This window comes from Mustela putorius, unplaced genomic scaffold (assembly GCF_011764305.1).
Source record: "Mustela putorius furo isolate JIRA1106 unplaced genomic scaffold, ASM1176430v1.1 tig00003845_pilon_pilon_pilon, whole genome shotgun sequence".
NCBI classification, from domain to species: domain Eukaryota; kingdom Metazoa; phylum Chordata; class Mammalia; order Carnivora; family Mustelidae; genus Mustela; species Mustela putorius.
Genome location: NW_025421998.1, coordinates 50,903,424 through 50,930,668, shown reverse-complemented (window position 1 = coordinate 50,930,668; position 27,245 = coordinate 50,903,424). Strand labels below are relative to the sequence as shown.

Below are 27,245 nucleotides of genomic sequence, written 5' to 3'. Positions count from 1 at the left end.
ACATTTATGTGACAGAACTGTGATACACTAACAAGATATGTAACTTTTAGAATATATTATACTTCATAATGTACAAGGGTAGCTTTCAGAAATGTACTTGTGGTGATTTTCCATTTAGAACTGGAAATCAGGTCCTTTGTCAATTAGCATATGCTTTCTTGAAGAAAAAAAAATCTCTTTAGAACATTTTCTAAGATGAAAAAATATCCCAAAATGTAGGAGACCAGAAAATCTGTATTTGGCTACTGTTGTGATAAAAAGAAATCATAATTCTTACACAGAGGTGAAGTACTTAGTTGATTAGATCATTAAATGTATATTGATATTTACTATTAAAAATCATAAGTAATATAAAAGCAGAGTACATAGTAGGAAAACTTAATCTAAATTTTTCTCCAGGTATTTATTGTAACTACAATGGCCTTACTACTTTGGGAAGCCTATTTCAAAACAGTAATGATAAGCGCAAATGGCACTTAGCTTGTGTCAGGCCCTATTCTAAGTACTTTACTTAAATAAACTCACCTATTCTACACAGAATCCCCAAAAGTATTTCTATTAACCTTTCCTAGTCTGTAGATGTGAAAAATTGAGGCACAGATGGCTTAACTAACTTGCCCAGGGTCAAATGGCCAGTAGTAAGTAAAGGAGGTATGAAACCAGGCAGTCTGGTTTCTGAGTTCAGGCTCTCAAAAATTTAATTAGGCAATGTGTTTTATAACACTGTGGCAAACTAGAAAACTGGTTCCCTGTATAAAAACGTTTGTACCTGAACTGATGTTACATTAGATTGTACTGTTCATACTAATTAGAAAAAAAATGTTAACAGAAAACAAGGATTACATTGCTATGGTACTTCAAAGGAAAATGCACATGAAATTCTTTGTTTCCTGCATTTATATCACAAACTAATAAATTGAAATTAGGTTAAGATACTAATACATTTGCAGAAAATATAACTCTTTTGCCCATTCCCAAGTTCAGTTTAAGAAAAACAGAAGTTGTCCCAAACCATCTAAAGAGTTTCTAAAATCAATCAAATAGATGCCCTTTGGAGGTTGTTTATACGGAGTAGCCATGAGCGGTAGGAGGAGACTGCCATGTGGTCAACTCTGTCTGCTCCCTGAAATGACCAAAACAGCAAAACACATTCTGATTTTTAGGGTTAATTCAAGAAATGGATTCTGATTTGGGGGTTAGTTTAGGCATCAGATTAGAAATCCAATCAGTTACAACTGTTTCTTGGGAGCTGTAAGCTTTATACAGCTTGAAACTATGATGCAATATCTCTCAGGATGAAAACTATTATAAAAGTACCTCCTTTTCACAACATACATTCTAAGAACAGCAGGATTCAGTCCCCTAACCAAGAGCCCCGGTTTGAAGATCCAACAGATGTTGGTCTGCGTGAAAAGCAGCTATCAGCTCCGCTAATGTGGTCTGTGCTGAATTCTTCATAATTAGACATTTATTCCAGTGCAGAGTCAAGGTCGTTAGAGTGAAAGGCTGTAATGCTTACAATTATATTGCCCCTCATGTTTCTCTGCATGAAGTCAAGGAAGAAAGCAGCACACAGAAGTAAAAGAAGGAATGTTTCTATTACTGCAAAGGTCTCCTGTATCTATAGAAGCTGGGAAACAGACTGAGTCAGTAGTGGAATTGGCTACCCTCTGGGTAGATAGCTGGACCTGGATTTGGCTTAGGATCCCCTTCCTCTTTTTTCTTCCCCCCTGTGCAAGGGAGACATTAACAACGACAGAATGGCAAGCTACAAAATAAGGCGCTAGCAACCACAGCCTAATTAAATTTAACATATTTAAGTAGTGAAACCACAAGCAGCTGAAAGGAGTGTTCAAGTTCAGCATGGCCACCATTTCTAAACACAGTGGGTGTGATAAACTATGAACAGTACCTTCAGAAGACAAGCAGGAAAGGAGCACTCATAGTGAAATCTTAGAGTACAACCATCTCAAATTAATAGGAATAAGAAAAGAAGAGCTGTTGACAATGGGCCAGGTTTAAGAAAAATTATTTCAACTATTTTGTCTAAATAGAGAAAATATGCATTTATGTCAGGTTCATGAGAACAGTCACTAATCAATTAGTTAAGCTTTCAAGCTTCTCTACAATAACATAATGCTGGGCAAGATAGATCTTTGGGGATGTATATTTAGAAAAATTTGCTGTGTGTAATCTAGAATTTAAAAAGCTCTGGCCTTGAAGTCAGATAATCTGTGTTTGAAACTTGGCTCTGCCATCCTCTCTGGCTGTGTGATGGAGGCATGTCCTTTTGCTTTAGATTCTGCCTTTGGAGAGTAGAGTGTGGTGGGATTAAAGATCCCTTCTAGCTAATTTCATCTACCTCTGAAATCTGACACCAATCACTTCAGCAACCAATTGTATCAGTTTTCCCATTACATTATAAAAGCATTATTTTAACCTGTGGTGACATTAGAAATATTTAACAATCACAACAGAAGATCTGACCAATTTGTATGGACACTGCCTTCTTTGGGGTTTTAAATGCACTGACAAATATATTGACCAAAAAAGCTAAAATGTCAATGACCATAAATTAGAGAGTTGATAGAATGGCATTCTCAATTTTTGTTTTTTCCTTACTGTAGTGGCTCCTTACTCCCATCCATGTTTTAAGAAGTACCCCTAAGTTGATTATTTACTCCTCTACTAGACATTTTATATTTTCCTCCATTAATTTTTTTCTTTTGGCATTTCATACTCAAGCCTTTACACTCTGTCCTTATTTCCTCTCATCTGTTTTTTCATTTGTCCTCATTTAGTCATTTTTATGCTTTCTTTACTCAAATAGTGACCCTTCTTCTAATCTCTTTTTCTAATTGATAATATTTTAAATATTTTATTTATTTATTAATTTGAGAGAAAGCATGTGTGAGAGCGGGAGGTGGGGGTGAGCAGAGTGGGAGGGAGAGGAAGAGGGAGAGAATCTAAAGCAGACACTGCATTCAGTGTGGAGCCCAATGCAGGGCTTGATCCCATGACTCATGAGATCATGACCTGAGCTGAAACCAAGAGTCTGCCACTTAGCCAAGTGAGCCACCCAGTTACTCGCTAATGGATAATACTCTCGAAGCATCACAGATTATTTTCTATGCTGTAGGATCAATAAGAATTTAAATCCTTTTTAAACGACCAGCATCAACATCACCATGATAATTATCACTACCATGAGACCCACAAGATTAATCACTTACTTAATATATATATCTAAGATATCTAAAATTAAACTATCATTTTTCAGTTCCTAATGTATGTAATGATATAACAACCAGAGAAGAGAGCTAAGCATTTCTCAGGAATGTGTTATATAGCTGCCACCTGACTTACTAAATACATATAGCTATATCACATTAGGCAAATTTCTGTTACAGATCTTGTGAAATGTGCCTACAACAATGGACAAAAGGATTTTTTAAAATAAAAATTTTACTCAGTTTTACTTTTGCAGTCTTGACTTTAAAGTCTCCCCAAAATAGATTACTGCTAACTTGTACTAGTGGAATTAAAAGTATGTCAGTATGGTCCTAGCAAATTAACTTTTTCATTGGCTAATTCTGGTTTTCCTAAATGTCACAATCAACCGAATAAATTATAGTTCAATAAGTGGTAAAGATAACCAGACATGTGAATTATTCTTTGTCTAATTTTTTTTTCCAGATAGGTAACTTCTGAGAAAAATCTAATCAACTGATTTTGAAAAAAAATCTATTCATCTGGGGGCACTGGGGTTGCTCAGTCAAAGTGTGATTCTTGATTTTTGTTCAGGTTATGATCTCAGGGTCATGAGATCGAGCCCTGCACTGGGGTTTGTGTGGAGCATGGAGCTTGCTTAAGATTTTCTCTCTTTCTACCCTTCCCCCCCAGCTCATGCTTGCTAGCTCTCTCAAAAAAAATTTTTTATTCTTCTGATTTGTTTAATTTCCATGAATTTTAATTATGTAATAGTGCTGTGTAGGGACAGGTATATATACAATAATGAAATCTAATAGTTGAAAGATTATTTCTGTAGCTTTAAGTTCTGCTGAAATGATTTGTTTGATATTTCCAATACCAATATCAGAACCTAAATTCTTAAATCATAACATTTCCTTTTTTAAAGATTTTATTTATTTATTTGACAGAGAGAGAGAGAGAGAGAGATCACTAGTAGGCAGAGATGCAGGTAGAGAGGGGCGGGGTGGGGTGAAGCAGGCTCCCTGCTGAGCAGAGAGCCCGAAGTGGGCCTCCATCCCAGGACCCTGACATGACCTGAGCCACCCAGGTGCCCTTAAATCACAACATTTTCAAAGTTACCTTAAAGGTAAGGATGACACATACTTTGTTTCCAATGAGGTCATAAGGAGAGCTAGTATCAGATTTATAATGATGTCCTGAATATATTTTGAGAATCATGGTTTCAGGATCAAATTTTCAGAAGCCAGACAAAAGAAGAGTCTAAATAACAGAATAAATCATCTTAGAATTGATGCTCACTGTCTGATCTTAATGGTTGTCCAGAATTTTCAGAATTGGTACAGAACCTCCAAACTTTTTTTTTCCTAATAGACTTAACCCTACTCAGGGTCACCTACACATTTATTTTGTAATGCATTAAAATTTTCCTTGTTTTAATAAATACATTCATATAAAAGTCCTGGACATGTTTAATATTTTTTAAAAGAGACTGGGGATGTCAAGTACATTTTCTGTTTCATTTCATTAATACAAATCACTCGGTTAAGATGAAACACCCTACATGTGAATCTCATTAAAGCAACACTACCCCTTCTAAGGAAAGTCAGAGCCAGAACAGCTCAGGGACCTGTTTCACTCCAGATTTTGGACATTTTCACAAACAGGTGCAGACTCCTCACACCAAAACCAAAAGAAAAGTGTGTACTTCCCATGCAAACATCGGTTGCTCTTACCACACCCATTTTGATTTGTACTGTTATATTTGAACTGATGTCATTATTTTCCCTTTATGGGTCCTTTCTATTCATTCATTCATTCTCTCATTCATTCATTCATTCATTCTCTCATTCATTCATTCATTCATTTCAAATATACCTTAAAAGACACTGGAAAGAGAGGTAAAAAAGAAAGGGAAAGAGAAAAAAAATCCTCTACTTTGATCTCCTTGGTGCTTGCTCTAGGAGGAAAAATGTACCCCTGTTGAATTTTTATATCAAGAGCGTTCTCTGGCCATACAATTTCTCTGAGAAATTTTCCACACTTGTAGAATGTCTCTGCTTCCCATCACTGGCTAGCATAGCCACTAATTTTATCTAAGGCTCATTATGTGGTATGTTGCACACCATTTCATTCAAAATCATGTCAATCCAAGGTATTAGGGTTACACATACCAAGGCATATTTACTATAAGGCTTGTGAGGCTTAATTTCCAGAGTCCCTTAGTCACACAGACACTTTCCAAGGCCCTATACCTATTTTTGAATTTTTCCTTCGTATTCTTTTTCCGAGAATCCCCATGATTATGTAAGATTGAGACACATAAAACAGTGTCTGCCCCAAGTAGTAATGCTAACATGTCTGTGTTGTATGAAATTATCCTTCCCTGGATGCTTGAGGAAGTGGGGCCTGTTTATAAGGCTTAAGTTAGCAATCCTGTGTTCTTTTTCTGCATGGTCAATATCTCAGGCTTTGTTCATTCTCTTTGTTTCATAGTAATTTTCTCTCCCATCCAGGACTGTAAACCTCTCGGGAGGCTGTGGGGTACTTTCACATTTTCCTCCATAGCAACTAGGTTAGAGCTGAGCTCATATTAGGTCAGTTACTTATAAGGCAGCTTTCTGCACATCCACTGCTTATGAAACATGCTCCAAGCTCCACAGGCTGAACTGAGACACTGATCAGGCAGTCAGAATAAAGCCATGCCATTTTTATATCACTGAGTAGCCATGTCAGGGAGAGCTTTGTCTGGGGACAAGTTTCTAATAAACCTCAGTTTCTATGGTATTTTCCCCACAGGCATACCTCCTGCCAGAAAGGAAGATGACATTGTTGAGTGTTAGTCTTGTATTATAAAGAGGGAAGAAAGTCTAATGAATCTAAGCATTCAGAAAACCAACTTTGAGGGGGCCTGGGTGGCTGAGTGGGTTAAGCTGCTGCCTTCGGCTCAGGTCATGATCTCAGGGTCCTGGGATCGAGTCCCACATCGGGCTCTCGGCTCAGCAGGGAGCCTGCTTCCTCCTCTCTCTCTGCCTGCCTCTCTGCCTACTTGTGATCTCTCTGTCAAATAAATAAAATCTTAAAAAAAAAAAAAGAAAACCAACTTTGAGCTGATGTTTTTGTAAAAGAAAGAAAATGGAAAATAATTTGCTTTCATAAATATATTTTAAAAGACAGAATTACAGACATTCCATGCTAACAGAATTGTGAAAAGCTGACTGGATGATGTAATATAAATCAATACACTGACTAACATTTCAGAGGAATTATATCCTATAAATCCAGGTCTTAACCTTTTACATGTACCCTTTGAAAATTAAAAGTGCAGTTTCATAAGAAGGCAAAAAAGGATAATAATTATCAAGAGATAATCATAACACCAGAGGAACTGTGGGCGGGCACTTGCAGCCCAGCTCCTTGGTAGAAATGGGCAAACTGAAACACTGCAACCAGAAGTGGCTTCTTCTCAGTATACTTATAAATCCATTCAAGTTTATCTTGGGAGTCCACTCAGTTTCCCATTTTGAATTAATGGTAAGGGAACATTCAAGCTTTTTTCTAGCCCCAACACTAATTTCCTGTGTGATCTTATAAGTAACTTGTCCAATGTATAAAAATGTTTAAGGACAAAAAAAAAATATTTCATTAGATGCAGAGCTTTTGAGATAAAGGAGACACTTCTTTGTTATGCCGGGTCCAAGAAAAAGCTATTGATGGTTCATGGAAGGAAGCATTTTGTAGGTCTAGTCAATGAAAGAATTCTTCTCTCAACTGTCATTTTGGAGAAAGAATTGTCGCACATCTGCCTTTCCCAGAAGAAGAAGTACAAGAATCTGCATCACATTTGGAACATTGCGCCTTCCAGCCACACCATGGTTTCCTAAGCACATCCCACATCTAGCATATTGGAGTCAGGCTCAATTTAGCCAAGAAAGGCTACATTCTTTTGTAGTATTCAAGAAAAATATTTTCTTTCTTTCTTTCTTTTTTTTTTTTGGACTCTATTAAATGCCATAAAGGCTCACTGTCATAATACTATTTCATGTCTGGGGGCGCCTGGGTGGCTCAGTGGGTTAAAGCCTCTGCCTTCTGCTCAGGTCATGATCCCAGAGTCCTGGGATGGAGCCCCACATTGGGCTCTCTGCTCAGCGGGGAGCCTGCCTCCTCCTCTCTCTGACTGCCTCTCTGCTTACCTGCAATCTCTGTCTGTCAAATAAATAAATAAAATCTTAAAAAAAAATACTATTTCATGTCTGAATTCTTTGATAGAAAAAAATACTTTTTTTATTTGTATTTTTTTATTTAGACTTTCCTTTCACTTATATAATTCAACTTACATGGACATCTTACAGACATTGGTTGAGTATCTATACATACAGTAAAATGAAAGTGCATTTTAAGCAAATGACTAAGGACTCTGTTGATTTATTGATTTGCTAACTGTAATATCATTTGAATAAATATCTGATAACCACAGTTGTGGATTAATAAAGTTCAGAATATCTGTACATCTAGAAACATTATCTTTAGAAACAAAATGACATTGCCACACCATGATACCACAGGGTCCACTTTCAAAGCCACTTTTTTTTTTTCAACCAGAAAAGTAGTATGTTTTAACATTTACTGTCTTATTTCAGGTGTGCTCTCTTATCATGAAAGATACTTGATTAAAACTCTCCCTTACTGACATAAAGACAAACTAATTTCCCCCCTTTTCCCTAAGCAAAACATAGTCATGAATAACAAATGAGGTCTTAAAACTTTGTAAGTCCATAAATGGATTTACCCATAAAACCAATTATATGTTCACACTGCAATTAGTTGCTATTTGTAAGAGTTAAAAAGAAACAAATCCATGTTTTTAATGTGTCATATCTGATCTAAAGTAAGCTTGGGAGATATGTGCACATATTTAAGCTGAAACAAAATATATACAGTGACTGTAAAATATAGCCAATTTGCTATAATTTTGAATGGCAGTAACTTTATCCTAAGAAAATTCACTGGATGATTTAATAGTGATATCAAAGAAAACTGACCCTCTTTTCCCTTTCCCTCTCTTGTTGATTCTCTGTTTCTCCTTCTTTCTTTTTTGGTGTTATGACTCTATGCTATCTAAGAAACACTCAGATACAACCAGAAGAAAATGGAGAATATGGGTCACCCAAGTGCTCAGTTTATCTAATAATGTGATATACTATAAATAATATAGAACATGTTATAGAATATATTGTATTTATTTTTAATCTGATTGTGAGAATTATAAGGGTAAATGTATTTACTTTTATATTATGTTAATTAGTAATGAACTGTTTACAATGTTGTTTGTACCCTGTATGTCAGAATTTCCCAAACGATGTTCTGTTGAGTGTTAGTTTCTGTACTATTTGTAATTATTTGGAGAGAAATAAACTGAGGAGCAGGGCATTCTATATTTAAATAATTTGAGGAAACAATACATTAAATAATACAAGATTTCCTTAAGATGAAAAATTATTCAAGTCTTAAATTTGCTTTTGCAAATTATTTATCTTTAAGGGGAGATTTTTTTTACACCACAGGATATTTTTATTGTTGAGAAACACTTCCTAGCATCCCCTGAATCTAACGTTTAGCACAGTGTACTGTGGAAAATCCTTTTTTTACTGGTATCTCAAATTTAGACCCATTACTGTGTTGTTTGGTCTCCCAAAGATCTTTGTGGTAGATGTCTTCTATCTGCTCAGGCTGCCATAACAAAATACCATAAACTGGAGGCTTTAAACAACAGAAATTCTCACAGTTCTGGAGCCTAGCTAGCAATCTGAGATTAGGGTGCCAGCATGTGCGTATATGCACTTTCCTCAGTGCCTGCACACAGGGGTAGAAAGAGAGAAGAAAAAGCTCTATGGTGTTTCTTCACTAATCCCATCAGATCAGAGCTCTGACCTCACCACCTCGTCTAAGTCTAATTACTTTCCTCATCAACCCAACTTTAAATACCATCGCACTGGGGGTTAGGACATCAGCAAATGAATTTTGGGGAGAAAACTTTTAATCCAAAGTAGTGTCTAATGAAAAAACAAATATTGTCAATTAGCTGAGTATTCTAAGACTTTTTTTTTTTTTTCCTAGTGTGAGATGCTACCAGGTTCATCACTGGCAGAAGTCTGTTACGGACTCCTTAATTTCTTTTAGGAGAGATTAGGGAGTAGAGGCTCAGTTTTGTTTCCTAAGGCTGATTGCCCTGGGTTCTCCATATGGTTACCTAGATAGAGCCATATCCTTATGGAGAACTAGCCCAGTTAAGCCTGTGCAGAAGAATACTCAGAAAGGAGTACTGGATGAATGGTCAGCAGGATCATGCATAAAATTAGAATACAGTAATGTCAAGTTTACTTAAATAATGAAAAAATAATTAACTTTTTATTTCAAAAGGAGCCAAGTCAGTTGGTATCATTCATGAATTTCTTACCCAAAAAGTGATAAATAGGACAGGAAATAGGCCCTGATTCCATGTTCCTTGGTTTTTATGCCACGTGCAGGTCTCCTCACAGAGGGCTAAGGGATGAATAATTATTACTTCATTAAGATGCATAAACCATTTTTCTCAATTGGACCAAAAGAGGAATAGCAACAAGCTGCAGGAGGATGGGCTCCTTGGTGACACTACAGTCAACTCCTAAGAGGGAGACTACCTCGATTTTGCTTGCTTCTTGGTTTTGGAATGGATCGGGAACATTTTTGTGTAAGCTCTTTGTGAAAGACTCTAGAAGCAGGACTTTGTAGAGTCCCCCAAGGAATCTTTATTCCTCAGAGTGTCAGGACAATTCTCACACCATAGAAGGGTTCCTCACTTATTTCCACCTCAAAGGGGCATTAAGAATAATCCTCCTTTTAAAAGAATCCAACCAGACCTTTTTGGTGTGATGATTAACTGGGAGGTATTGTGTGTGTTTGTCTGTCTGTCTGTATGTGTATATATACATATTTTTTTTTCTCACTATATCAGGTGCAATCATTTGAGCCCCTAAAAATAAATGTTCTTTCTGCAAAAAATAGGCACAAACAAAAATGTTTTGAAAAGTAATCACTTGTTTAAAAAATGGAAATTGGGCTTCTGTGTTGTAAGGAATGTATGTGCATAATGGTGAAATTCAACACTGGTAAATGATCTGACTACCTCAAAGTGAAGTTTTTGCCTTCCTACAGTGGCCTTTAACCCTGTCCTTTCCTCCAATCTGAGAAGAGCTGATGTTGATGGAACATATAATGGCCCCTTTCCTGTGTAGTAAAGTCAGCAATAAAGCTTAGTAATTAAGGGTACCAGGGAGGCCCAGCCCAGCAGGCTAGTGGTGTGGCGAACACTTTTAGAACTTCAAACAATATCAAAGTCACTAAGAAACGGGCCTAGCTCAGTTCTGGTTTGAATTAAGCCTCACTTCCACACGCACTTTTCAAATCCAAGCTCAGACAAGAAAGCCAAGGCCTTCTGGATTTCATTAGAGCCAATTATCTTATCTGTTTCATCTCAGGCCTGACCCTAAGGCTGGCAAACAGCTATTCAGTGCATTTGTGTGGTTGTTTGAGAAAGCCTCCAGTCAGCCAATGGCCCGAGGACCTGCTAATTAAAACACTGTTGCCCCCCTGCCTCTAGTGATTAAATATTTTCAAGCTTTTGTAAATAATTTTTCCATTCTTTGCCCCAAGCCTCAAAGGTCCAATACATGCAGTAATTTATTTAGTTTGTCAGAGAATACTGCTGGAAATAGGGTCATAATGGAACCTTTGGAAATTTTTATATGTCTTCGTACTTCTGAAAGTGACAGTTTATAAACCAGGCAAATGTGTATACTGTTTCTGATGTAATTATGCCCTAATGGCCTTTCTCCTTTTGAAGTGATATAGTGTATAACAGGCTTACATTTTGTCAATAATCATATTTCCTCAAATGTCAACATGATATCTAGCATCGGAATTTAATGAGATCATTTAAGTCCTAGAAATTATATCAAGGTATAGTGCCTTCGAGTTTTTTGCCTGAGGGTGGGTCACAGTCACAAAAACTAGTTTGGGAAGAAGACTAATCGAATTCTTGCTTGCTCTCTGTGGCAAGCAACAGCTAAAGAACACAATGAATTCTTTCCAGAACAAACTTCAGAGAAATCAGTGAGTGATAATATGATGCTGCTTCAGAAATGAAAATGTTCAACAAGAATACCGAATTAAAAACTTTCCCTTAGACCTAATTTATATACAGTCACAGTGATCTGAGAATTTCAGGATGATACCTACCTCACAACTGCATTGTGGGGAGGAGGACATTAAGAACTTCCTTTATAGCTCTGACATGCACTAAAGCACATAGGATGCCACCACAGCCCTCCTAACACACGGACTTCCCTGTCTCTGTGTTCCTCAGGCTTCATATGGCCACACGCACCGAAGTGCATGATGCTCCAGGCCAGCATGGACCAAATACCAACAGAGACTGTAGACACAACATACAGACACCTTTCTTCCCTTCTACCCTGGGCACAGCCATACAGACTCACAGCTCTTCTAAGCCAATCTAGTCATGTTTTATTGGAGAAAAATAAAAATTCAGGGTTTTGTTTGTTGTTGTTTTCTTTTTGAAGTATTGTAAGAAAAAATGTCAGCAGGCTCATTAGCTGCATCCAGTGTTCACTAATATACCTATGAAAAAGAACTATGGCACTGAACAGCGCTGTTTCTGTTGTTCTTAAAATGACACTTTGGTCTTATCCTAAATAATAGGCTTTTAATAAAAACATCCACCAAAGGCAAACAATTAAACAATACATAAAGCACCAGGGGGCAACCTCGTGGTTTAGTTACAGTCTGGAGCCATTCCAGAGGAGACATTGTGGGTATTTTACAAGGAACAATGCACTTTTCCAAAGTTATTATAAAACAACAAAATTTTAAATTGGGGCTCATAAGTCCTTCAACTTTGGTACAGGATTTCATGCTCAGCTCTGATAATGGGAGGAAATCTTTAAATAACGAATTTCTTTAAAACCATGTTTAGAGAACTGTGTCAAACATATTATACACAAAAACATACATACACACATATATATTTATGGCATATATGTATATACATGTCCATATACATACATTTATCTATATATAAAGCAATGATACATATGTATGTATGTATATATAGCAAGTATTATTTATAATGCAATATTGATATAGATCACAGCCATTTTAGAAGACAAAATATTTCTTAAGTTGTAAAAAAAAAAAGTTACACTAGTAAACTACTAGGTGAGTCATCCTTCTTGACAATTAATTAAATATTTTTCTCTTGGATTTTACATATAATTATTTGTTTTTTATCGACTATCATAGCCTCAAAAAAAAAAAAAAACAAACTAAATGGAATATATTAACAAACTTGGGCAGACTTTAATTCTCTGAAAAATTCAGAATGTACTCAAACAATTTTTAACTAAATCAGTAAAATATGACACACACCAGATTTTATTATTTCTAAACCTGTCTCTTTCACCTGCTATAAATTATACTGGTGTAATTGTGTTTATTGGCAAGTAGGCATCACTGAATAATTTCTGCAATGTTATTTTCAGTCTAGAAATCCTGCAGTATAAAAAGAAATTAACAGTATCAGAAACTCGCACAAAGGAGAAAACTTGGATGCACAGCAAAGTCAGGGGCCTGATGTGGTAACTTTAACAACTAAGAGACTTTTTCTGAAACTGAAAGCAGAGGGTCGTGACCAACTTTCTTTCTGTTACAAAACTTTTAAATTATAAATTTATGTCCACTCCATTTTTGCTCTGGATTGCAAATAAACTCCTCTTCACTATTTTGCCCTTGACTACTATTCAAGTAAAAATGTTCATTTGTTTGTGAAATTCAGTCTGTTATAATAACTCCAATATGGCTTTAATTTCAAGAAGTTATGAACCAACAAAAAATACACATCCTAGGTAACACAGTATTTTGTTTTCAAGTACAGCAATATGTATCTTTAATAGGTCAGATAATGTATAGATGCTCTTTTCTTGCTGGACTTTCCCACAACTGTCCTGGTATGTAAAATATCTCCAAATTGAAATGTAGGTGGATTTAAAATTCTGCTAAGATTGAAAGGTGACTCAATCATCCATTGTACCTCTTCTCCTACTCACTTTTTAAATTGCAAAATATAATGGCACAATATCATGGAAATGTATATGCAAAACATAATGGAAGTGTAAAGGCAAGAAAGTTATTTTGTTAAGACTTTCCCATTAGAAGTTATGTAGTTCATAAACCCACAGCCCTCCATAGGGTTCCACAATAGCAATGCTGCTCTTCAGAGTAGATGTTTAGACAACCAGTCCCAAGACTGTGTTGCCCACAAGAAAGATGGGCAGATCTGTAACAAATACAAGGAAAAGTCCTCACCCTCTAGAAAAGTGCCAGAGGAGTTTAAATGTCTGCATAAATGAGAACAGATGTTCATTTACAAGCTTCATCTACATGACATCAAATCATTGGGATGAAGTCCGGAAAACCGAGTCTATCATCCAGATGTCTGATGTCATGCAAAGACTTGGACTACTTTCTGAAAGTCCTACCTCCCAGAAAATGGTGTAAACTTCAGCCCTGAACCTCAAAAGTAGTATCTGAACAGATTTTCTGTGAAGAGAAGTTTCCCAAAGATGATTCCTCTATCTGGAAAGGTTAATAAGTGAATTTTTATTAGTGAACATTATATTTATCTCATTCTCAAAAAATGAACTATAAATTTAAATTTATGGTATGTTAAAAATTTTATCTCTTCTTTCATATTTAGTATCTCAAAAAATTTAGTTATAGCAAACTTCAGGTATAAAATCATGGACATGAAGGGGTATTATTCAGTTTTAAGAAAACACATCTAAGGGAAGCCTGAGTGGCTCAATTGGTTAAGCAGCTGCCTTTGGCTCTGGTCATGATGGTCATGATCCCAGGGCCCTGGGATAGAGTCCCATATTGGGCTCCTTGCTCAGCAGAGAGCCTGGTTCTCTCTCTGCCTGCCCTTCCCCTTTTTATGCTTTCTCTTGCTCTTTCTCTCTCTCTGACAAATAAATAAAATCTTCAAAAAAAGAAAAATTTAAAAAAAGAAAACACCCAAAGGCATTGAAATTTGGTTAACAAATAGCTGTCCAATGAAATATAGAATAACTTCTATTTGGTTTTATCTTACCAGTAAATGAAGCATAATCTTAAATATTCACTAAAATTGTGAAAAAGTATGACTCCAGAGTTTAATTATACTTTTATAATAATTAAATGCATAATTCCATTTTTACAAAATGATATATTTATGCTAATGAATTGATCCGAGTTGTTCAACAGTGCAAAAGATCTGGCTTTAAAAGCTCCATAATATTTCATGGAAAGCTTTCATCTTTTGATATCTCTGAGTACTACACATATGTTGAAAGGATTCTGTGCAAGGCAAGAGTTTTATAATCCATTGTTCCATCTTGAAAATAAAAACAAGTCATTTCTAGACACACAAATTGCTGTCTTTCTTAGAACGGCTAGGGAAAAGATTTAATTGCACATAGCTACTCTTTTAATTAGTCCTTATTATTTGGAAAACTGTACCATTGTTACACAAATTCCTGGAAATTTTTGACTTTAAAATTTCTAAGTCAGAAGGGAAAAATGTTGTCTTAAAATTTTTACAGTGAATCTGACCTTTTAAAATAATAATAAAAACTATGTTGTAGCATTTGAACTACTTTAAATAGCTCTTCACTGCAGATAATATAATTCATCTTTCAAAACTTCAAGCACCTCAAGATACTTCCTGGACTTTTTACCTGAGCTCTATACTGTCCAATAATATCATATCTCTTTGATGCTCAGCTCAAAAATGAAGTTTGCAAGTTTTCTAAGGAAGACAGGTGTGCATAAGATCACTTTACTCCCAGGGTCAAAGAGCAGAATTCTAAGGGTATCTAGAGACACACACCTATAGAAATTGTAATTTTTTGATGAAAATTGGTACAATATGTTGCACAGATGAAAGAGAAAAAAAGTATTGTTAAACTATACTTGTTGCTAAAACTAAAGAGCAGATAGAAGTGACAGCTTTCTAAACTTTATTCTTATGGATCTTTTTCTCCTGACCTGTTCTGATAAAAATTCTCAAAACATTTCTACATGCTGAATATAAAGAAAAGAATCTGGACAATGAGTAAAACTGTTGCTCACACCAGCAATAAATTCATATACATTGCTCTTCATTGAAATAAAATACCAATAGATGAAAATCATTACTGCTTTGTTCCCAAGATTGATTGACAAGTTCGGATTTGAAGCCCACATCTTCTTTATTAGCCAAGTCTTTTAGAAAGAGAAAATGTGGGCTTGATTTGTGAGCTATGATAAATGGTCTGGGAAAGATGGTAGTAGGGCCAATTTGATATGTACAGTATTTCATATTGGCAAATTGCTTCAAGAAATTCCACCCTCTTTCCCAAAATGTCTTCAACATCCTTAGGAAAATACATACTATCATGAGCATAATATATGTGGTTGTCACTAACAATTGAGAATCCATTCCAAGACTGGGAAACATCAACCACAGCTCTTACAGACAAAATAAGACCCCAAATCATTTTGCAGTATTGAGTATGATTTTTAGATGACAACAAATCATTATTTATTTCAAAATTGAATCTAAATGTTCATTTATCACTCTATATTCCATTAAATTTTTATTTGGTATTTCTCCGGTTCAATTATATGCTCATTTCAAAAAAATCTAAATGTATACATAAAAAGAAAATATTTATTTTAACAAAGAAGGGAAAAATATATTTCCCATTGTAAATAGTTTGGTTTCAAAAGGAAGAAAAATATATGGGTTTCATTCCATAGTCTCCCTTATTATTTCAGATGAGGTAGGAAGCACAACGAGAAGTGGCTTGGGAGTTATATGATACAAGGGTAGTGAAAATCTAGGGCTTATTTTCAATTTTAAAATAGTACTACCAATTTATATGTCCAAATGAGACGTTCGATAGATTAAATGCATTTGCAAAGAATTTTTCACTACATTATTGTTTTGTCACTCCTACTCTTGAAAGAGGAACTTTAGTTTTAGAGCTTAGGGCCAAAGGAGTCTGTTTCCACATTCACACTTGTTGCCACTGAGTCCCTGATCATCATTTACCAGCTGTGTGACATCAGGAAACCACTGAAACTCAAAAAAGGCTTGGTATCCTCATGTACCAATTGTAAGCACTCAGCTCAACTACTTGTAAAGATGAAAAGAAATGAGCTACTAGCAAATATTAAGTCTTCAGGGAATAGTCTATATTACTATGCTATTATTATCATTATGTTGTTACTTTTATGATGATATTACTTTCCCTTTTCTTAGCATTAAATTATATTAAAATATAAATAACAGACATAAAAATATTTACTTAGTTGCTATTACCAACAGAAGAGAACATATTTATTATGATCTCATCTCATTTCTTCTTTTTTTTTTTTAAAGATTTTATTTATCTAAACAATCTCTACACCCAACATGGGGCTTGAATTCCAATCCCAAGATCAAGAGTCTCATGCTCTACAAACTGAGCTGGCTAAGCACCCCTCATTCCATTTCTCAGACAAGATTTAGCAACCTCTTTTTCAACCTCTTGCATATGACAAGAACATTTAAATGCCAATGATCTAAAATTTATTAGAATATTAATGATATGTTTGTTAAAATAATGAATAGAGAAAATAAAATATTGTACTTATTAATGTTCCCTGACCAAAATTATCTCCAATCATTCCATGGTAAACTAGACCTGCTGATTAGCTAATGAACACTTGCTCTACAAATAATGACAATAAAGGGCTCAGTTCTTTGCTTTCAAGTTAAATGTATATTCTTCATTTGCCACAAGTGGGGTAGGAATCATGGAAAGCCATGATTCCTACTTTTTTATTTTTTTTTTAAGATTTTATTTATTTATCTGACAGAGAAAGACACAGCGAGAGAGGGAGCACAAGCAGTGAGAGTGGGAGAGGGAGAAGCAGGTTTCCTGCCAAGCAGGAAGCCCAATGTGGGGCTTGATCCCTGGACTCTGGGATCATGACCTGAACCAAAGGCAGATGCTTAACAACTGAGCCACCCAGGTGCCTCCATGGTTCCTATTTTAAAGATGCTACATCTAGAAGAGAATCTAGTTTGATGAACTGAGAATAACTATGCTATCTGGCCAAGCTTCCAGTCAGTCTTGTTTTAATGGATTTTCAATTTGCTTTTATCATTAAAGTAAACAGGTATGAACCAAAGATAAGTGAAAAAGATACAGGCTATAAGCATGGTGTATGTAGTCAAGTGATTGGACTGCTTTGATGATGTAACAAATATGTAACAAATTTTTAAACATTCTACTTTTTTTTTTTTAAAGATTTTTTATTTATTTATTTGACAGAGAGAGATCACAAGTAGGCAGAGAGGCAGGCAGAGAGAGAGGAGGAAGCAGGTTCCCTGCTGAGCAGAGAGCCCGATGCGGGACTCCATCCCAGGACCCTGAGATCATGACCTGAGCAGAAGGCAGCGGCTTAACCCACTCAACCACCCAGGCACTCTAAACATTCTACTTTTCTTATGTGGTTGAAGTATTTTAGCAAAGGCTACATTTGCAAGTACAAATATTTTGATTAGCGATACTTCGTAAGTCAATAAGGAAAAAATAGTTTATAAAAACATAACAAAAATTTCAACTAGATATATATTTTCTAGATTAGAAAACTCACTCAAATCCCCTTTTTCACTTGGCATACTAACAGTCCCAGAGAGATAGAGTCATTCAGAGTTTTCCCCTGAGGTAAATATTCCTGAATAACTGGTATTTACAGATCCTTTGCCTTTTGGAAATCTTCACCATCAATACATTAATTATGGTACTAAAGACTATAACACACTGGCCTGGAGAGTTGTTATTTTTTAAAAGATTTTATTAATTTATTTTGAGAAAGAGAGAGAATGTTTGCATGCAGGAGCTAGGGGGAGGAACAGAGGAAGAGGGAGAAGCAAGTTCCCTACTGAACAAGGAGCCCTAAAGTGCTGCTACTAGATCCCAGAACTCTAGGGTCATGACCTATGCCCTAAGCCAAAAGCAGACACTTAGCCAACTGAGCAACCCAGGCGACCCAAGAGTTGTTATTTTTAAATCACAACTTGTTTGAATCTAAGGAACCCATACCAATAGTTCTATCCCACTATTTTAACTAGTTGTCATAGTGTGCCAAATGAGTCATTTATTATTTCAACAAAGGCTTCTGAATTTAAGGGGTTTGTATTTTATTTTTTGAAATTAAAAAGCCACAAAGGGATTGTCATTCATTCATTCATTGGATAAAATAGGCAAATTTCAAGAACTGCTAGTATCTTATTTCCACACTGGAAATTGCTACTCACTTTTTTAAACACTCAAAGATGCTGTCCTCATTAAATTTAATTAGAAGCATGAGCTATTGTCTCCTGTCCACTATGAAATATTTAAGTGCTTTTATATAAATGATCACTCCAACATTTGCAGAACCGTTAAAAAATTCATCTTTAGAAAAAAATGGTATGACCAGTGCTCATATAGTCACTATAGATGAGATAGAACAATTGGAACTCTCTCTCTCTCTCTCTCTATATATATATATATATATACTTATAATGTCAGATATCTTCTCTTCATTCAATAAATATTTTTGTTGAATACCTTCAAAATATACATATGTATATTTCACTTCACTTCAAAATATACATATGAATATGTATATATATATATATATGATTTTTTAAGAGAGGGAGTGTGTACGAACACGGGGAGGAGTATAGGGAGACAGGGAGAGAGAGAAACTTAAGCAGGCTCCACACCCATCATGAAGCCTGATGTGGAGCTCCATCACGACCCTGAGATCATGACCTGAGCCAAAATCAAGAGTCAGATGCTTAACTGACTGAGGGGAACTCAGGTTCCCCTGGAAACAATATTTTGAAGTGATTGAAACAATGAGTGCTTAGGAGGCATTCGACAAAATATTTATTGAATAAAGAAAAGACATCTGACATTTTAAGCAAATGAATGGGTATTCAAAGTTCCTTGTAAAGTTCTCGAAGGGCCAAGAGATAGTTAGGTTTTGGACTTTTGCTAGGTTTACTTAATACCAGGGGTTTCCAATGACACTGTAACCAGTATCATTCCTTCTTTCTTTGACTCATTCATTTATTCTTTGATTTATTCAGTCAATATTACTTAACAGCTCCTTTTTTGCCATGCTGTGTACTAAACATTTATGACTTAGACTTGGGATGAAGGTCTTACATTTTGGTAGAAGTTCATTGTGTTTTATCACTCTTTGGTCTTTTAAATCGTGAATAGTAGAAAAGAGCAGCAATGTGGTATGAAAGATTTTAGAGATATAAACTGAGTTCACACCCTGGCCTTTACAATTAGAAGTTCTGTGCCTTATACAAAGCACTTAAGAATTAGCTATAATGTTTAATAATAATTTTTTAAATGATTTTATTTATTTATTTGAGAGAGAGAGAGAGAGAGAGAGCAAGCATGAGAGGAGAGAGGTCAGCAGGAGAAGCAGACTCCCTGCTGAGAAGGGAGTCCGATGTGGGACTCGATCCCAGGACTCCAGGATCATGACCTAAGCCGAAGGCAGTCACTTAACCACCTGAGCCACCCAGGCACCCCAGCTATAATATTTATAAAATTTCTAATCTAAGACTTGGCATGTAAGAATGTAAGACCTCAATCAAAATGTAATTATTTTATAAAATGGTAGGCTTGGTGGCAGGAAAGAAGGAGACCCCCAGGACTCCCTCTCCCCCTCCTTTATTTATTTATTTTTTTTAGATTTTATTTATTTGACAGAGAGAGAGAGCACAAGCAGGAGGAGTAGGATGCAGGCATGCAGAGTGAGAGGGAGAAGCAGGCTCCCTGCTGAGCAAGAAGACTGATGCAAGGCTCTCTCCCAAGACCCTGGGATCATGACCTGAGCTGAAGGCAGATGCTTAACCACCTCAGCCACCCAGGTGCCCCTAAAATGGTAGCCTTGGAATACCTTTTAGTTCCACATAAAAGATATTTGACATTAATGAACATTTTTAAAACTCAAGAAAAATCTTAAATATATCCTTCAGTAATTTGGGGGATAACTTATAGCAAACATGAAAACTTTTTGTTTGCTGCAATAGTCTTTTTGCTACGTAAAAAATACATAATAGAAACAAGAATAATATACATGACAAATGTAGGCTGGTAAAATAAGCAGCCTCCTTACATCCCCCTATAGCTTCACAGAGAGAGGCTTTCCCTTCAAAGATACTTATCGCAGTACAGAAACAATTAAAAATTAAGAAAAAAGAAAAGGCACCATTTACTTTTCCCACCATCTCCATATTGTACACCCACAAAAGATGCCAAAAAGATCTCCAGTTTTAATACTGGTAAACAAGGTAACTACATGATATTACGAAGCATATGCTTATAAGGTAATACTACATCAAAAATTATATTGGAGTGTATTTCACTAAAGCCCCAGATTAGAAAGGAATTTATATATTCCCATTCTTTGCCAACAAAAGTTTATGGAGTATGATCTCTATGCCTGCCAGGCAATCCCACCCTTATGCTCTTAAGCCAAGATAGCAAGATCATTTCATGTGTAAATGCTTTTCACAGTCTATTCTCTCTATTATGAGTACCCCCCACTCCAATTCCTTTACCCCTTGAAAACCCCCACTCATCTTTGAAAGTACAGTCTGAACAATACTTCCTGAACAATACTTCCCTTCAGGAAGAGTTCATCATTTTATCCTCTCTATGTCTAATCATACCCATTTTCTAGAACAGTGAGTATCACTTCTTTTATGATTCTTGAGAGCAAGTCAGCTCAAAATTCCAAGTGCTTATCACTGTGCCTGGAATACAATCTGTTGTATGAATCTTTTTGAATGTATGACTTACTTTCTTGATTCCTCTATGAGAAGCTCCTAAGTACTTCTAGTCATACAAGTCGAACAGCAAACACAGTATAGTTCAAAATTAATTATTATGGTTTAAATCTGGTTCCTAAATAACTATGAACATTAAAAGATGCAGTTTTACATTTCTGCAGTCTATCTAAATAATACTGCCTCCTCTAATTAAGCTTAGAAATGGTAACTGCAGTGGAAACTATAGAAAAGTTTGCTAATATAAAGTGTCCACATTCAGGCAACAGGAAGGTACCAATCTTGAGGATATTAAGTCACTTTCAGGAGCCCTGATTCACTTAATTTTCATTCAAAAAACATAACATATACTTAATATATGTTAACATGTTACAATATATGTTATATAATAGATGTTATAATATGTTATATGTTAATATATACTTTATTATAATTAATATTAATACTTATTTAATTATTTAATAAAATTATTGTGTTCACAGGGGTTCTTTGTAAACATTCTTACCCATCATTCACTTTGTGATGTGCAAACAAGTAGTACAAAATATAAATTCTCCTTCCCTGCTGGGTATGCATAATTCATTTTTAAGTAAAGCCATAGTACCCCAAATAGTATTATGATAATAAAAAACTAAGGAAGATTGAGAACTTAATGTATCATGCAAGTTATCAAGTTAACTTGGTAAACAAATAAATTCATATGTGATATAATATTAAAGTCTATTATCCCGTTAGAGTTCCTCTAAGATACGAATAACATTTAAGTTGCAAATATAGGTAAACAGAATTTATAATAATGAAACTCTCTTAATAATTAATATTTATTATTTATTATCATTTCTTAATAATAATGAAAGTCTCTTAATGAAGTTTTTTTTAGTTTTATTGTAAATTAACCTAAAATATCTTCATAGACAACACAAGTCTTTAAGTAAAGTTATTTCAGCTATTTTTTCTATAAATAGTGTATATATTTGAATATAAATATATATATTTTCAAAGTAAAAATCTGGAATGTGTGTAGAATTTTCCTTAATATCCCAAAACCAAACCAAATATATTTACTTTCAACGTATTTTCTTGAAAAAAGCGATTTTCTATCATTTTTCCTAGGCCTGTTTTCAAATGAAAAATGACTCTCAAATGAGAAATTTTAAGTATGCATTATATATAGGACAGCAGAAACTCACCCACACTCACTTACTGAAAAATCTCCCTATTATTTCCTTACATTTCAAATGTATTAGCAATAGGATATTCCCCCTTGGGAACTTATAAATGATAAATTTTAAAATAATGCTTTTAAGGTTTCTTATGTAGTTGCTGGTTTTTGTTTTCAACTAAACAAAACACCCCAAAATCATGCATTACCAAAGGGTTAAAATCTCCTAAAATCTTGCAAGTGACTATGTATTACACAATCTGATATTTCTCTGTAAAACAGTCCTTTCCAAGAACTGAAAATATTTTTTTAACGCTAGACAATAAAATATGCCTTTTTCTAAAAAAAAAAAATTCAATATTAAAAAAGAAAGCTTTTGATTTGTTGCATTACTTGCTTAATTTTAAAAGTTCTTTGTTTAGAAGGACCAAGTAGCAAAATACACTATATATATATATAAATATACATTTAAATTACTTGCTGCATTTTGTACAGAAACTGAAAACTACTAATTAATCAGTTGATGTTTAATGTGAGAGGTAAAATATTTTATGAAAGAGAAAAGTCATTTACTCTCCCATGAAATGAGATGCCTAAGCCAACATTCCAAAAGCAAGCTAGCTCTGCAGAACCAAGAATATTGAGTGGTGCTATATGAAAAATGAAATCTGTAGTCCAGTGAAGTTTGGGAAATGCCTGTTCAACAAAGTTATGTGGGTAATGAAGGCCTTATCGGAGCATCTAATATGCTAATGTCCATTCTACATGACAATATTGGTAGAATAGGCACGAGTTTCCAGAATTACTTAATAAATTTTTTCCCCTTCTCATTTTGGCAGAGAGGGCGTAGAATGCCTGGGCGATTGGCCAATATACCTGTACAACTACAAGTAGGTCTTGATGTACCTTTTTTCTTACACATATTCTTTATGTGGCTTTGGAGCTATATTCAGGTCCCAAAACAAAATGTTTTTTGAACGTTTAATGGAATGGCTCCTTTAGCCACTTTCCCTTATTTAAAGCTTACATTTCTCTTTTACATTTGGTGTCGTTTCAATGGACATTTCTTTTCTAATTTGCTAGTTTCAGAAAAAGAAGTACCAACCTGAATGCTTCAAGGTACTCTACATCTCCCATGGGGGGATCAAGGCCACCTGTCCAGGCAATATTTATATTGTATCCTTCCCCAAGGCCTGTTCCAACCTAGGAAGAAAAAAACAAAAGCAAAAACAAAAACAAAAAACAAACAAACAGAAAACCCCACAACACAGTGGGTAGAGGAGGGTGCAGGGAAGAAAGCAAAAAGAGAGGAAAACAAACACATGTGAGCTCTTGAAACAAACATCAAACAACATGTCAAATCAGCCCAACCTTGCTTGACAACCAGTGCTCTGGGTTATGCACTTGTTCTGCACTGGTTCTTGGTCCCATGGGACAATTCAGTAATCTCGTGTAATTTAAAACACCAGCAAAGGACAAGAAAATTAGGGGTAATCATGCAATGCAATTACCTGAAAGATAAAAATAAAAGTGGGGCTCTAAAGAAATAAACCGAACCTCATTTGGGGCTCCACTGCCAGGGAAAAAGTTCCCTTCATCATAGCGATGGAGTGAAATATACAGGATGCTGGGGTCAGCATAAAAGGCCTGCTGTGTACCATTTCCATGGTGAACATCCTACAAGGAAAAGAAAACAGATGACAAATACAGTCATGTTCACTGCGTGGAGACAACTTTTCTTATTTCTAGCTCCCTTTCTACCCCACCCTCCTTCTCATTTTCTGTCTTCTCACTATGTCCCTCCTTCTTTCTCCCGTTCAGCTTGCTTCCACACCACCCCCTTTACTTCCTGAACTTTCAGGCAAATTACCCTTTAATGCACTCATTTTTTAAACTGGCTTCTAAAAATCAGGAAACCACAGCGAACATGCCCTGGAGACTCCAGATGAGCAGTCATTGAGAAAGCCCAGTCCTTTGGTACAATTAGATATTTATACACCGGCCCTTTGTACTCTTTGCTTCAGTGATGGAATCTCGCATCCTGTTTTATGGAGGAATTTTATGACTTATTAACTGCCAACAGTTCATAACCCCTCAGGCTTAATTAACTAGCCTCATTGGCCTCTGAAGAAAGACTAATGTTTAAACTACAAACTAGTATTCTGCAGAAGGATCTATGGCTTACAGAGCATTTTCACAATTCTTGACAGAACACTAAACATACATGTATGCATTGATTTGCCAAGTCCCACCATTAAGGTCAAAGGCTTTGCAACCAGCTGAGTAAATTGGCCTTCTTGGAGCATTCAGTTCAGTTAGCAATCCCTCAGCAGTTAGAATTACTTCAAAAGAGACGCCAGATGCAAAAAAGACTTCATACTTTATTTTGGTAAAATCATGATGGCAAGAGTTGAAGACACAGGAGCATGAGCTCATCAGCTATTAAATCACTTGGGCCACGCAAAAAGATGGCACAGAGCTTCATGCAAACTTGTCCAATCTACCTAATTTTGATATTCTATCATGGCTCTCCTCCTTAGCCTCCTTTCTCTTCTTTTTTGTCCCCCCACCTCCATACCACACCATCCCTTAAAAGAAAAAAAAAATTCCTATAACATTAAAATGAATGAAAAAACTTTTAGGACATTTGTTATAATAATGATTTAACTCTTTACAGTTATTTGCTGGTTCTGTTGTTTTATGATATAGACATATACTGGAATTGCTGAAAGAGATATAAAAAATAAAACTAATAATAGCATTTTTGAAAATGTCTTCACTGGAGGACCTCAAGTGTTAAGAAGCTCAAATAATATGTTTCCTAGTATCTCCTGAACAAAATAAAATAGAAATAAAATAAAATAGAAATTGAATCTATTTCTTACACTCAAGGCCAAACTTATAGCCATCATATATTAATTTATACTTAATATTCATTACCTCTTTGATCTTGTTAGCAAATCTGTGAAGTAAGGTGGTGGTCATCACTGCTCCTTACTGAGGTTTATATAACTTGTCTTCACCTCAATCTTTAGTCCAAAACTCTCTCACTAAATACCACCAAAGCCTCCCTTCATTGGATTCTGAAAGCCTGCATTGAACTTATTATCCAGTGTAGACATACACTAATCATCCCCTCTTCTTACATTATACACATATCCAAAATCAGTTAAGGAATCATAAAATATTGGGGAAGGTATGCAACCAGAAATTTGTTATGGCTCAAGGCATACACATCAGGGGAAAAAAAAATAACTTACTGAAAATATACTAATGCCTGGATTTCTGAATGATCAAAAAAATAAAAAATAAAAAGAAGGCAGAATAGCAAAACTATTTTCCTTTACCTGAACAAAAATGAAACAAACGCACGTCTTTGAGTTTGCTGCTAGATACCGAGAGGGTGGACAAACAAGATACTATGAAAAACAACAAGGAAGAAATGTCTGCATTTTTACTACATGATAGAATTTTTAGTCAGCATTGTAAGAAAAATTTGCTCTGGCCCTTAATGGGTCTACACTTTGAAAACCAGAAAAATAATGCCTTGATTACTTATATTTCCGTAGTGATGCTGTGATGGTTTATTTAAAAAGGTCAAATAAAAGATGATGAATTGTCTTAGATATAAAATCATTTATTTTTGAAAAACATGTTGGGTACTCATTACATATACTTCTGAATAAGAAATATAATCTTGCCTATATTCTAGTAAAGGTTCAACAGACATTATTCATTAAAATACATAAATCCATTCTGAAAATACTTGGATAATCTTTGGTTTCATGTTCATATTCACAAAGTATTTAGGAATAAAGGTAAACCTAAATATGCCTTCAGTTTTGGGCAACAATTTATAGTGTAAACTTGAGAATACTTTTTCAGCTTTCTCTGCTGCAAAATATTTATAAAAAGTACTTACTACTCAGGTATGATCTCAGAATTTTCTCTCCATAACAACAAATATATACTAAACTAACGTAAGAAAATTGTTGGTGACTGTGAGGAATTACTACGGTAATGAGATGAACTGAAATACTAAAGGACTCAAACTGACCTTATTTCTAAAATATACTGGGAAATGCTGAAAAATCATTTCAATATTTTTATTGGTTAAAAATATACTGTGAAAATTTATTTTCTATAAGGATTTAGAGCCAATATATTCTCATTATAATGTTAAAAGAGCTTTAAATAAATCATCTATTTGACCAGCTACTTTGTCACTTATAATTATTTAGTATAGGCACTTTTGACAATTATTAAATTTGGTGCTTAACTAACAATGAATTTACCCCAAATCTAGGTCACATGATGTGACTTTTTAATAAATTAAATCTAAAAGGTATTATTTTCAACTGAAAGTCACATTGCATAAAGGCTACCTGAATCATACATGCAAATCCTACTTTCGGGGATGGTTCATGCCCCAAACACAATGAAGAATCTTTTGTGAGTTGAAAAGCAAGTGCACCTGCTCCCTTTCCTCACCAATCTGAATGTCTCTGGACTCTCCCCAGAAAGAGAACTGGAATGAATAAGCTCCACACATCAACTAGAATCATTCCTGCCCAAAATATTCAGTGCCCCTGAATTTGGCTGTCGCCCCAAATAAGCGGTGAATTAGAGCTCTGGCACTCTATTTACTAGGCATGTAAAAATGCTGAAACTAGTCGCTGGACAATGGAGTAGCTTTGCCCTCTCTTGGCCCAAGAATCTGTGGAGCCAATTCACACTGATGAGCTAAAGTATGTGACTTTGGGTATGCAGGAATTAAATTCTTTTGCCATTGAAGAACCTTTACTCCTCCTTTGCTAACTTGCAGAATAGACCTGTCAGCCAGGGAGAACGGATGTTTCTGCGCCACGTGGCATTTTAAAACTT

General features: G+C 35.2%; 1 protein-coding gene across 13 annotated transcripts in view; it reads right to left on the bottom strand.

Moving 5' to 3' along the window:
* Positions 1–27,245, bottom strand: part of HDAC9 (histone deacetylase 9) — a 924,856-nt gene that overhangs the window by 176,179 nt on the left and 721,432 nt on the right. For all 13 annotated transcript variants that reach the window (XM_045062751.1, XM_045062752.1, XM_045062760.1 and 10 more), the window contains 2 exons: positions 23,919–24,038; positions 23,467–23,564 (listed from right to left, as the gene is read on the bottom strand). In XM_045062751.1, the coding sequence (XP_044918686.1) occupies positions 23,467–23,564; positions 23,919–24,038 (218 nt within the window). The remainder of the gene's footprint in view (positions 1–23,466; positions 23,565–23,918; positions 24,039–27,245) is intronic.